The following is a 14,468-nucleotide window of genomic DNA, read 5'->3' on the forward strand; positions in this document are numbered from 1 at the left end:
AGCAGCCGCACGCAGCCTCGCTGCCTCACTCACTCTGTTTCCCTCTCGTCTTGGTCGGATGGTAAACAAGGCTCGGATAATAACACGGAGTGTGAGGAGGTTCTGGTTCCAAAGCCACGTACCACGGCACCGCTGTGGATGCATTTCGGTTTTAAGTAGGGCTGCCACGACTAGTCACGACTACGTTGACGCTTGTAATCGTTAACAACTAATTTAGTAGTTGACGAGTCATCTATTTTATTAAGTCTTTGTTTTTCCTCTTAATTCATAGTTTTAGGCAGCCGTCCTGCCGTCATTTGGACGTTCAAATTTTGAATAAGACAGCCGATTAAAACAGTGGCCGTCTTATTCAAAGCCGTTTAAAATGGGCAGTTTATCGAAGGAGCTGTGTGTGTGTGCGCGCGCGCGCACAGTCGACTCGCTATAGACTGCGAGGGAGGGAGTGAGATTCCTAAACGGAGGCACGAGACGTTACGCTCTGCTGTGAACCATCAGTGCACTTAAGACAGCAAGCGCGGAGCAGAGAGAGGATTTTAACCCGAGTGAACATGTTAAAAAAAAAAAAAAAAAAAGACCAAACCTTGGCGCTGCCTTTACTCTCTGTACTTTTTCTACATGTGTGGTTCTGGTGGCACCAACCTGTTCATACCATGTGCACGTCGTATACTGAATTTATGAGATCACGAGATGAAATAAACAGTCAAATATCCTTAAAACATCCTTAAAAAATGATGTGGAGAAGCTGTGCAGAGGTACAGATCACAAGCTGTTCAACAGCTGTTTATTTTCCAAAGGTATGTATTTGTTCAATCTTGAGCTTAATGTAGTGTTCAAGCACAAAACGTGACTGATGAGAAAAAAAGGATGACTTCATCACACTAAAATGAACTGGAGTCAGAATAAAAATACAAGCTGCTGATTTCTGTTATTTTTCAAAGTTATTAAGCTGTAGCTATATGTTTTAATTATTTCAAAGTGAGTTGACGTGACGCGCGAAGCCTCCGCTCGGCTTTCCATGACAAAATGTCTTGTTAAAAGTGAAATATGCCGGGAAATGGTTGATGTTCAGCTCTTGTGATAACCAGAGAAATGGCACACGATGGTCACGGATCCAGACAGCCATCCGTTTAGAAATGAAATGGTCGTTCAGCCTGTCGATGGCAGCTTTGGAGCGCGGCGCGCCTCACAGCCGCTGGGGGCCTTCCTTAAAGCGACAGTATCACTCCTTATTCTCTACCGAGCCCGTAACATTTTCACCGAAAGCCAGATACATTTTTCTAATGGTTTCCAGCTGCCAGTCTCTAACAGTTTCTGAAAAAATTCTGATGGAAAAAAAAAGCCCAAATCATTCTGCCATTTCCTGGCAATGAAAATCCGACGAGGGGGCTGGACCACTCCTCACTCAAAGCCTGCTCACAGGTGAATGACGCAACCGACAGGCGTGGAAAAAATCATGCATGCGCACGAGGGTTCAAGCTTGTCTGATGCAATCACACGTGATTCAAATCCATATGGTTTTTGAAAAAAATAATAAGGTCGGATACTTTTCTAATAGACCTCGTACACCTGCAAAATAAATCTTGTTTCCATGTGGAATGCAGTCAGTGTACTGCACACTAGTAGCATAATAAACATGCATACTGTGTGTGAGTGAGACAGAGCAACTGACTGTGGTTGTCAATGACCGTATGTGCCCTATGAGGGATCGGAGAGCGTGGGTATTCAGCTTAGGCTAGCGCCCTTGTCCTTTATGCACTGAAATTCCTTGAGTCTTTTAATCAAATAATGGCATTATGTACTGTAGAGAAGGAAATATACAAACGCCTTCCAATCTTTCTTTGACAAACAGGGTTTTTAAACATTTCTATAATTTTCTCAAGCATTTATTAAAAAAACTGGAGATCAATTTCCCATCTGTGCACCTCAAAGACTCAGTCTTTTGTGGATGCTGCTTTTGCACGAAATCTTGGTTACAATCACCTGTTGACATAACATTATTTAAGGTGTTGCTTTTTTACATCATTACTAGCCCTAAATTACCCCTATCTCAACTTTTTTGGAATGTGTTATAAACCTGAAATGCAAGAATGGGTGTATATTAAATTAAACAAAGTTGACCATACAAAACAAGAAATATCGAGGGTGCATACTGTCTGCAATGAAAAAGAAGTCTAAGTAAATGTAAAAATCACTATAGGGTCCATTTGCATTTTTCAATGTGTCTATTTTTTTCCTGATTTGTGGTTGTATTTATTAATGCAGTTAGTACAGAATCTAAAACCCAACAAGAACAAAATCAAAATACTAAACATACTATGCATTCAAAGGGAAACAAACATAATCCAGGATCAGTGATTTGGTAAGTTTTTGCTGATGAAAAGCTAGTACAATTGCAAAAGCCTCTATTCTCTGAATAAGAAAACTACAAAGTTTTACCTTCAACATCACTTTAAGATAACTAACAAAGTAAATTTGTTCAGCTGAAAATAATTAGCTTTGGATTCAGGAAGAGTGCTAACAAGACATTATTATCAAAACATGGCTGTCTATTTTTTTTTTCTGCAGCAGCAATAGCTTAGCATTATAACTGTTACTGACACATTTTACTACAAGAAGAAGAGCCTTTATTGTCATTGTATTTATTTATTTTATTTTATTTATTTGGATCCCCATTAGCATCTGCAGTATAACTGCATCAGCTACTCTTCCTGGGGTCCATTCATGTTTTAATCACAGTTTCAGTACAATAACATAATAGATTTCCATTAAGGCCTGTAAATCATAATGAAAATTCATAATACATTCAGAATAAATTCATAATACATCACAATACTTCAACCATTTGCCTCAGATAATATTTTTTAAGTTCCTTTTTAAAACCCAGTCCACTGCTCAATTCCCTTAACTTTAGTGGTAAATGATTCCATTCTGTCATGGCTCGAAACATCACTGTCCGTTGACTTTGGTTTGTTTTACATTTAGGCAAAATGAAACACAGTCCTTTGGCATGCCTGGTTGGATAAAAATGAGTATCCTTACTAAAAGGCAGTTGTTGGTAAAGGACAGACGGTATCTGAGTTGTAATAATATTTCTTAAAAAGTTTGCTTTTGCATATAGCCACCTTTCCCTCACCAAAAGCCAAGAGAGGAGCTTGTACCTACATACAATGTAGGTACCTACAAACAATGAAATTTGTCCTCTGCATTTAACCCATCCTAATTACATTTAGACACAATCTAATCACTAGGAGCAGTGGGCTGCCACAGTCCGGTGCCTGGGGCCAAGTCCAGATGTAGGCTAGAGGCGCTGCCGTGGTCAAGAGCAGAGAAAGGAGCAGACCCTAAATAAGCATGTTTTGATTGCGAGAGGACACCGGAGTGCCTAGAGGAAACCCACGCAGACATAGGAAGAACATGCAAAGTCCACACAGAAAGGGCAGGAAGCAATCCCACAACCTTCTTCCTGTGAGACACCAGTGCTAACCACTAAGCCACTGTGCCACCAACAATGCAAACCATGTTTTTTTGTTTGTTTGTTTGTTTCCTTCCCTATCTCTGAGCAAAATAAACAACTAAAAACAAGCAAAGTGAGAGACATGCAGGAGTTCCAGTGGCTGACAACAAATGAGACTGTGTAACACACAGGCTGGTTATGTAATCATCACTGAATGTGTTTAGATGCATTATTCATTGCTGTGGAATCAAACCACATGCTGCTGCTGCTCTTGCTTTGAGTGCCGACAAATGGTGGCTCACCTCTTTTCCTTTTGTGTCTCCATTTTCGATCCATTCCACTGTGACGCTCTCATTGTCCTCATTCAGTGATGTCACCATCGCCTGGTGTATACGTCCTGGGAAGATACAGTTAGATTATACTGATGTGTCATGAACACAGAGTGCATGCAAACCATCTCCGTCAGAACCCTGTTCATTTTAACCGTTTATTGGTCCCATGTAATTAACTTCATGTTGCAGCAATATATGTGAGAATATATAGTTTAACAAATGTAATTAATCGCAAGAGGCCAAGCAGTATTTCCATCAGGCACAATTGGACAACTTTTTAAAAGTTGAAATTTGGGCAATTCCAGCGTTACTCATGTTACATTTAAAACAACAGATGCTTGAATAAAGGTGTCTCCCTCTTTTATGACTGGACTGAACATTTGCATTTTTTCATGGTGAATACTAAACACCAGTCTCTACATCCACATAGCACAACATGAGAAAGATCTTCCTTCGTTTTCTTGCTGGGCACATTTTGTCACCGTTACTCACGTTATGCAAAAATCACATGGCTTTTTTTAAGTTTGCTTTCACCTTCTTGTTAAACTACAGAGGACAGGGCAAAATGATCTATTATAGTTTAAACCTTTATTAATAATCTCAACAAAAGAACAAACAAATTGGAACAGACTAACATTTGTCTTTATAGACATTAAAAGTTGTGTTACTCATGTTACGTTACTCACGTTACATGTTCACCAAGAACACTGCAGTGCATTAAAACCTTAAGTTTTGAAGTGAAGACTGCCGAGTAAGCATTAGTAACTCTGTGAAAACTGTTGACAAGCCCTCCCCCTCAACACCACCCCACGATCATTGCTCAATCTTGTCCATCAACCATGGAAATACAACGTCAATAGTCCTGTACAAGAAAGTTCAGTGGAGTATCTTTCTGAGTTCCCGATACTCCCTTCGTATCTCTTTCACAACGTCTTCATCAATCGAAAAGGGATTTTAGGATTTTCCCCTACTCCCTTATTTAGCAGGAGTACGGGAAAAACTACAGAGGATCTTCAGACAGCACAAAATCCCAGTTTACTTTAAACCTGTTAACACCTTGAGACAGAAATTAGTTCACCCTAAGGACAGGAACCCTAGTTACAAACAGAGCAATGTAGTGTACTCTATCAGATGTCAGAAAAACTGTAACGAACACTACATAGGTGAGACTAAGCAGCCGTTACACAAAAGGCTATACCAGCACCGCAGAGAGGGTGCCAGTGGACCTCAGTCTGCAGTTCATCTCCACCTTAAAGACACTAACCACACGTTTGAGGACAAGGAAGTTAAAATCTTAGCCAGAGAGAAGAAATGGTTTGAGAGAGGGGTGAAGGAGGCATTGTATGTTAAACAGTTGAAACCCAGCCTTAACCGGAGAGGGGGGTCTGAGACACGCTTTGTCCCCTGTTTACAATGGAGTACTCAGGTCAAAGCAGTTTCAGTCTTTTGTTCATGGTAATGAGTCATTCATGTCATCAGGAGAGCCGTCAAGTGAACCGTCAGGAGAGGTGTCAGTCCCATTGTTAGGAGGAACAACTACCCTGTCATAAGGAGGGTGCTAACTAGAGCACAATAGGTGCTAATTAAAGCAAGTGTTTAGTCACTAGCCAATAGCAGTCTGCCTCTCGGTAGGAGGGGTCTGGTTAGGTTTAAAACTCCAGTTTTTGTGGCTTCTGTTTGTTCTTCTCTACAAGAGTCAAGACAGAAGTCAGACTACCAGAGCAAGAATTTCAGCTGAGGAAGCTTCTGCGATTTGAAGCGAAACATCCTCGCATCAAGCAAAAGAGACCAGTCGAAGATTAAAGCTTCTCTACTATGTATGTTTGATGTCGCTGGACTGAAATTTGTTATGACATGAAACAGATTCAATTTCTCCCGCCATACAGGAAATGACATGTATCACCTATTGCATTGTGGGAAAACAACCTGCCACCTATGTCTCAAAGTTAAAACAATAGCTAATTAGCTGCCACCTATATGTTAAAACAATAACTAGTTGGCTGACTGAGTAACTTAGTGGTTCAGTGATGGAGTGTTACTCACATTACACTACACGTTACAGATTTTGAAGCACTTCTGCCCAAAGGCTATGAGGGATTTTTCTGGTTTTGTTTCATGAATATAGTAATTCAGGGTTGAAGAGATGAATGCAGGAATCTGGCTGTCATATCTACCAGCACTGTCAAACTAGAGAAAAGTTCATTTTTTGTTACTCACGTTACCTAGAAGGATGACCTCATTTTCGTCGCCCAGGCTAAAAAACACAAGGCTTACTTTTGAAATTAATATGTTGTTCTCAATACTCTAATAAGAATACTAACAGAAAATAGTTATAAATTCTGTATTAAGCTCAGGACCTGTGTAATACAATGAGGAAGAAAAACTGTGTTTTGGGCTTGAAACGTGCTGTTTTGTTGGGGCAAAAATGAGATGTGGAGCCAAAAACCTAAGGTCGGCTGAACTGGTAGAAATCCTCGTGTTTCTCGTACTTGGGTACCCAAAGGACATAACCAAGTGGTATTTGATTTGACATTTTGAAATTTCACCTGCCATGTTACCTTTTTGCTGGAATTGCCCATTTCTGTATCAGTGGCGTGTATAGCATAAGTCTCAGGTCACGTCTGGAAGCATGTGGCAGTGCCTCACGTCCCAACATCCACCACACCCATGTGGGGTCATGACTGTCAAACACCCAGGCAGATAAGTGCTCCACCCCACTTCGAAGCAAATATCTGCTGCAAACAGGAGAGACATGGGTGTCCCCTTGGCCTTCTACAGCTACTGGGGTCCGTCGCACTGAGGCATCTTCATGCCGAGTCATACCAAGACAAATGCGCCACATGCCCAAAATATCATAGCTAACGATACCTCACAATGCATACCAAAAAAGTGTACACTTGAATGTGTATTTGATGAGGCAACACAGCATATGGTCCAGTGATCATTGCATTGCATGACTGTTGCATTGCATGGCATCAACAACAGCCTTCTGTTCACCAAGGTTAAAGTTTCTGACAGCTCCTTTGTTGCAGCAGGACCAGTTACTGAAAGTGTTCATGCATGTAGAGGAAAAAAAAAATCATTGTGTCACATTCAAAGCTGAAATCGGGATATCCTGAAAATAATTTAGCAAAGGATACAGTGCTGAATGCTGCTCTACTCAGCCACCTGCTCTTCTACTGCCTGCCCTTGAACACAACAGAGCATCACCTGAACTAAGAACAGATAACTCTGTGCTTCATGACTCATGTGAGAGTGAGGCAAAAGCCTGCAGCTAATCTCAGTTTGGTATGCTCTGACCATGAGATTTGTTAATCACCAGTTAGAGAGAATCGCTGATAACAGAGACAAGCACAGCTGCTGTTAGCCGCCTCTAATGCTTTCCTCAGTCTCTCTGCCTGTGGCGTAATAAACACCAGCTGCATGAATACCTGCTCAGCCCTCCCATCTTTGTCTATCCGGATACAGCTGTAAAGACCCAGCACATTTCAGGGAAGAAAAATGTCCCTGTATCCATTATTCAAAGGCACACAGGGAGCAACTGTGCTTTCGTATTCTCAGCTACTGAACATTTTAACGATCTGCTTTATAGAGGTTTAACATTTCCTGGCAGCATTAAAAGCAAAGATTTTATTACAACAAGGAGTTGAAAATCCAGTGCTACACTATAACAAAAGATCTGTCCTGAAGGACCAGTACTGCCTGTAAAAGTGGCACTGTAGAGTACTGGGACAGGTATTCAAGCACTGACATTTGAATCCTCCCGATTTGACCAAGAAAAGGTAGGTCAATGTGGGTGCACTCTGAACTCACACAAGATGGCTGTGATTGGAAGATCATATCTACAGCCAATAATGTACTTAATGAATTAACCTTGTTTTACCTTGTAGCTAAATGCCAATATTTCACAGATTAAAACAGAACAAATAATAATAGCTCAAGTGTAGCCTCTTTCAGTGATTGCAACAGTTCAATATCATACTGTCTTCACTTCAGTCTGGTAGCATGTTCTGGTACTGTGTTGCAACATGCACCACTTTATGGAACTGCCTGGGGTCCTGGTTGGTAACAATGCAGGTAGACAACCGGCCTATTTCCACCTCCTGAAAGCAGTCGTCTGTCTGTATCAGCCAGGTGATACGTGGGCATCCCCTTGACCTTTCGGTTGCTGGGGCTTCAACACCGAGATACCTGTGTGCTGGATCGTACACAGAGAAATGCACCATATGGCTGTAGCTGATGTTCTGGTACAATGCAATTGGTAAGTGTCATCTCACTCTCCCTAAGTAACCATTCCCTTGATACAAAGTATTTCTAATGATACCCAAGGATCTTCCAATTTGCTGAAGTTGTGGCTCTTACAATAGATTAAAAAAAAATTACAAATCACAAATTATTTAGTTTATTTCATTATGCTTCAGTTTAACAAATTTCTTGCCAATGCTGAACATGCAAAAAGAATGACGAGATCCATTGCCTGTTTCATTTCAAAAGACCTGCACCACTACAGCTTTGTGGAAAATGAATCTTTATTCATAGATCAACTTTTGTTTACACTACTATGCAGGGATGAGTTTGCCAAATTCGATTTTCAGAGGAAAATAAGGCAGGGTCCAGGGGCTGCAGGCCCCAGCGGGTCAAGGGCGGAGCCAAAGCATTTTTGCTGTTTTAAAACATGTAAATTACACTAAAATATGAAAAACTACTATAAATGCCAGGTGTTCATATCTCTAATTCAAACTGTAAACCCTTACTAAGTCCATCTACTGTACATGTGTATTTTTGTGACCAAAATAGTTTTTCATAACTAGACTTACTTGGTATTTCAGCATTCTCCACTTTCAGCATGGCACACTTGTCAACAAACATACATGTACCGTATTTTCTGCACCATAAGGCGCACCAGATTATAAGGCGCAGCCTCAATTGGCGGGTACTTAACCCTTACAAAAGGCGCACGCTAAAACATATAGTCTACAAAAAAAAAAGAAAAAAAGGTCACGGAAGCAAAACGGTGAGTTTATTTGAACTTTTTAACAACTCTGAACTACCAGTATTTAACAATATGGTACTCACATTATTTTTTATTATGGTTCTGTCACAAATCCATCGAAGTCCTCATCTTCTGTGTCTGAATTGAACAGCTGGTCTTCTAACTGTGGCCACCTCGCTTTGTTTCTGCGGAAAATCCGTTTGGTCTTTTTAACTTGGCGCAGTTCATTTTGTTTCCTCTCGCAGCTGCTCTATTCCCATGAACAACCACGTAACTGATAGCCTGCAGTTTGAATTGTGCCTCGTAAGCATGTCTCTTCACTGGCGCCATTTTCGGGGGTCCTTAGACAAACAAATGTTTTGCAGGATACCTGTAGTATACGGTAACTACCGGAGGAGTGGCGGAGGTAAGTGTACGTACCACGGACTCACGGACTCTTCTCTGATTGGTTTATCGCTGGCAGCATACGTACTCTACGCTACCAGTGTAGAGTACGTATGCTGGTACGTACTCTACGCTGCTAGCGTACGTACTTTACGTATTACGTCCTTGTGTCAGCGGGAAATGGTCCGATATTCCGACGGTCAAAGACAACGTTGGTCGTTTTTACAAATTTTGGAATTCAGTGTGCACATAAGGCGCACCGGATTATAGGGCGCATGGCCGATTTTTGTGAAAATTTAAGGCTTTTAGGTGCGCCTTATGGTGCGGAGAATACGGTACATGTATATCCTCAAATACATGTACATGTATAATCCAATGTTCTATGTCCATTGAACTGTCAGACCATATAAGGTTTATATTTAGTCGATGTGATCTCCACCTATAACACTGTATCACAAGATCATTGCTTCACTTTATCATACTGGACTAATTATATATGAGGACTGTTTCACTGTGTCGCATCGTTTCATAAAAGCGCTCTCAGAGAGATTTTTTATTTTGAGGAGTCTGAGTCTCCTTAAAATAAACCCGCTCTCTCTCCTCTATCAGACTCCTTAAAATAAAATAAAATAAACCCGCTCTCACACACGCACGCTCTCCCTCCCTCTCTCTCTCTCTGTGTGTGTCTAATCAGAGCTGCGACTCTTTAAAATAAACGCGCACTCGCTGCATGTCGGTGCGCTCATCAAACGCCCTGATCGATCAGTCTGATCAAAGCTGAAAAGAGCTGTGACTCTAAAATAAACGTGCACTCGCTGCATAAAAATAAATAAATAAATAAATAATGGTAAATGACTCTGTTTTTGAGCCGCACCACACCATGCAGTAGAGAACAAAGTGCACTTCCACAGAGGCAGAAAACAGCACTGAAACTGGTGTAGCATGGCACATGCGACTGTGTGCACATTAAACGCGAACACACGCAGCTGCAAGTATGAACGAACACTTAAAGGATGAGTATGCGCATATTTCGGCCGTATTTAAATGAAACAACACTGCAATGAGCAGCTCTACGAATACGCCACTGTGAAAGCCCCTAAAGGTACTCCTGGCAATTTTTTGTTTGCATTTTACCCCCCCCCCCCCCCCAAAAAAAATTTCTCAACGGATTTGGACGTTTCACAAAATCGACCCCCAGGACTGTCAAATCCGCGGATCCGCGGAAAAATCTCATCCCTGACTATGGAAGTAAATCTGTGCCATCATAGTTTGAATTTGAATTTTTAAGCTTGATTTTTTGTGTGTGTGTGTGTGTGTGTGTGTGTGTGTGTGTGTGTGTGTGTGTGTGTGTGTGTGTGTGTGTGTGTGTGTGTGTGTGTGTGTCAAAATCACAGTTTGAAGTTGAAAAACTTCAACCTAAAAAAAAAAAATCAACCTACATTGCTAAACGTTGGATGATTGAGACAGGGATTGATTGCTTCTCCATGCTTTTCTATTATTTGAGGTTGAATTTTTTTAGGTTGAATTTTATTTTTGAGGTTGAATTTTGTTTTAGGTTGAGGTTTTTGAGGCTGAAGATTTTGATGCTAAAAAAATTCAACCTTAAAAATTCAACTTCAAACTCTGATGGCACAGATTTACTTCCATACACTACCTTCTTCAAAACTACATAATATTAGACACACTTTGCTTTCATGGCATATTTGCCACACCGCCTTGCTTAGCACACTGCAGCCCACTTCAGTAGTTATATGTACTGAATTAATTTTGAATTGAAAATCAATTTTTGAATTCAGACACGTAACCCCATGAATAGGAATCAAATTGTGAGATACTGAAAGATTCACAACCCTACCGTTTAATGCATGATTACTGAGAGCATAAGTATCTTATAACTTTTTATACACGCACCAAAGCAAATTCTTATGAGATCCACCGTGCAGTCCCCAAAAATATGACTCAAACACTCAAACTGAGGTTAGCCTGTTAGTTTAGCTGTTTTGAACTTGAAGATGGGGCATGTTTTGGTTTCTTTTGTCACACAAGCCACCAACGTTCCACCTCTTTATTGATTAATGGGTTTGTTGTGACATAGCCAAAGTCAGTGCTACTGCTGTTGCCAACATGGCAACACCAAGATATAGGCTTCATGTTGGCTGTTCCTAGTTTCACTAGAAATCCCATGGGTGAAGTCGCACAGGCTTTGTCCAGTATACAGTTGTATGCAACTGTATACTGTATACTATTGGGCACCCCTGATGATTTTCATGATTTCCCTTTCTAAATCATTAGTTGTCTGGATCTGAAATTTCAGTTACATATATCATATAGCAGATGAACACACTGATATTTTAGAAGTGAAATGAAGTTTCTAGTATTTACATAAAGTGTGCAATAATTATTTAAACAAAATTAGGCAGGTGCATAAATTTGGGCACCCTTTAGCACTAATTATTGGAACATGAAATTGGTTTGGTAAGCTCACTGACCCTTGACCTCCTTACACAGGTGAATCCAATCATGAGAAAGACTATTTAAGGTGGCCATTTGCACGTTTCCCCTCTTTGCATCTCTTCTAATGAGTGGCAACATGGGAGCCTCTAAACACCTCTCAAATGACCTGAAAACAAAGATTATTCAACATCATGGTTTAGGACAAAGATACAAAAAGCTATCTCAGATATTTCAGCTGTCAGTTTCCACTGTGAGGAACATAGTGAGGAAATGGAAGACCACAGGCACAGTACTAGTTAAGGCCCGAAGTGGCAGGCCAAGAAAAAATCTCATAAGCTGAAGCGAAGGATGGTGAGAACAGTCATAGTCAACCCACAGACCTGCTCTAAAGACCTACAACATGATATTGCTGCAGATAATGTCTCTGTGCATCATTCAACTATACAGCGCACTTTGCACAACGAGATGCTGTACGATGCTGTAATGCAGAGGAAGCGTTTTCTGCGTACACACCACAAACAGAGTCGCTTCAGGTATGCTAAAGCACATTTGGACAAGCCAGCTTCATTTTGGAATAAGGTGCTGTGGACTGATGAAACTAAACTTGAGTTATCTGGACAACAACACTTGCTACCTACAGTAAAATTTGGAGGTGGTTCCATCATGCTGTGGGACTGTGTGGCCAGTGCAGGTACTGGAAATCTTGTTAAAGTTGAGGGTCACATGGATTACAGTCAATATCAGCAGATTCTTAGAACAATGTTGATGAATCAGTGACAAAGTTGGAGTTGCGCTGGGGCTGGATCTTTCAACAAGACAACAACCCTAAACACTGCTCAAAATCTAAGGCATTCATGCAGAGGAACAAGTACAATGTTCTGGAATGGCCATCTCAGTCCCCAGTCCTGAATATTATTGAAAATCTGTGGTGTAATTTTAAGCGGGCTGTCCATGCTCAGAAACCAACGAACCTGACTGAACTGGAGATGTTTTGTAAAGAAGAATGGTCCAAAATATCTTCAACGAGAATCCAGACTCTTATTGGAAGCTATCGGAAACATTTAGAGGCTGTTATTTCTGCAAAAGGAGGATCTACTAAATATTGATGCACTTTTCTGTTGAGGTGCCCAAATTTATGCACCTGCCTAATTTTGTTTAAAGAATTATTGCACACTTTCTGTAAATCCTATAAACTTCATTTCACTTCTCAAATATCACTGTGTTTGTCTGCTATATGATATATTTAACTGAAATTGCTGATACAAACAACCAATGAATTATAAAAAAATCATGGAAATCATCAGGGGTGCCCAAACTTTTACATACAACTGTATATAGCCTATGAGTAGACCATGCAATCTTTTAACATGCAGCCTGCCTCCCACCTGGTATTTAGTCTGCATGATTGGTTAGCGTTTACATATCCCAGCTGGTAATGACCACCAATGAGAACAGTGATTGAACCCAGCCCCACCTAGAGTGGACAGGTAATGCTACCAATTAGACCTGTCATGATCACAAATTTTGCTGGATGATATACTGCCTAAGAAAATGTCATGATTTTCAATAATATCACAATATCATTGTAGACATTATCTTAAGAATCAGTAATCATGCATTAACAGGACCTAACAGGTCAGGCTCTCAACAGCTGCTCAAAGTGATAATGCCATTAGCATACAATATTAAATAAGACCATAATTTCACCTAGTGTGAATACTGCAGCAGGGATGTCTTAGATGGTACTTTAGGATATTTCACCACACAGCAAGCCATGTTTTTCCAGGTATTTGTCATAAAATGCTCAAAACAACAGACACAGCCCTCCACAACAACTAACAGCCATACAAAGTGGTCTCTGAGTCACACATGTTCGGCTCAGCCGCTGTCAAAGCAACCACTGTGCAACTATATGCAAAACTTTATGGCTTAAAACATCTTAAATTAAAAGGTTAAAAAAAAAATTCACCCTAACCCCTGTACTGTTGTCATGAAGGTGGAAACTACCTACAGAGACCAAAACCGCATTTTGTACCGGGCTGTAAACATGTTTATTTCCACTCTAAAGCTGGACATTTTAATGTGGAATTCAATGGGAACCTGTTCAATTTTGAAGCAAGCCTCAAGTGGCCAGTCAAGGAACTACAACTTTTCTTCTTCCGGATGGGCTTCATTTGAGCCCATCGAAACTTACTGCTTGTTCCTGACAGGCAATTGGGGTGGGGGGTGAGGCAGAGAAAGAGGGAGGGATTTTTCTGGCAGAATGAAGGGAGCTGGCTGTAACAGATGGGGTGGTAGCTAATAGCCTGAATCTCTGTAGAATATGAACCAGTCCTGCCACCACCAACCCCCCGGAGAGTGGGCAGTCGCTGCACTGGATATGACACTCAACAGCAGGGAAACGGGCATACTAAACTGTTTTCTATTCTGGGTCTCATGGGCCTTTCTTTCAGACATAAAGCTGATCATAGAGTATTCAAAGTGGTGATGTCACCATGTTGATTTTTTTTTTTGTTCAAGAGGTTTGTTATAAAGGACATTTGTTGTTTCCAGTGTTTCTACCAAAAACATTATCACAGGGTGAAGTCAAATTCTGGACTTGCCAGTGGGAATGACAAGAAAACTATGCAATAATCTTCGGACTCCTGCTCTTGAAGCCATGCTTCCATGCAGCTGGCAGAATAAAGCAAACATTCACATAGAGACGCGTCACACAACAAGGCGCCTCTCCCTTTCTGTCTCCTCAGTTTACCCTCCATAAACACTGAAACTGTAGTCAGTGCACCGTCTTTCATGATAGTAATTTTCAACAAGCACAAAGCTTGTATCAAGCCCTTCAGACAATACTGTT

At 40.8% G+C, this 14,468-nt stretch overlaps 2 protein-coding genes across 7 annotated transcripts in view; both read right to left on the reverse strand.

Moving 5' to 3' along the window:
- The window catches only part of LOC117510476 (betaine--homocysteine S-methyltransferase 1-like), a 366,504-nt gene that overhangs the window by 237,171 nt on the left and 114,865 nt on the right, over positions 1–14,468 (reverse strand).
- Positions 1–14,468, reverse strand: part of LOC117510474 (kinesin-like protein KIF2A) — a 104,483-nt gene that overhangs the window by 69,959 nt on the left and 20,056 nt on the right. For all 6 annotated transcript variants that reach the window (XM_034170201.1, XM_034170198.1, XM_034170197.1 and 3 more), the window contains exon 2: positions 3,757–3,851. In XM_034170201.1, the coding sequence (XP_034026092.1) occupies positions 3,757–3,851 (95 nt within the window). The remainder of the gene's footprint in view (positions 1–3,756; positions 3,852–14,468) is intronic.

The sequence above is a fragment of the Thalassophryne amazonica genome, chromosome 5 (assembly GCF_902500255.1).
Source record: "Thalassophryne amazonica chromosome 5, fThaAma1.1, whole genome shotgun sequence".
Lineage (NCBI taxonomy): Eukaryota > Metazoa > Chordata > Actinopteri > Batrachoidiformes > Batrachoididae > Thalassophryne > Thalassophryne amazonica.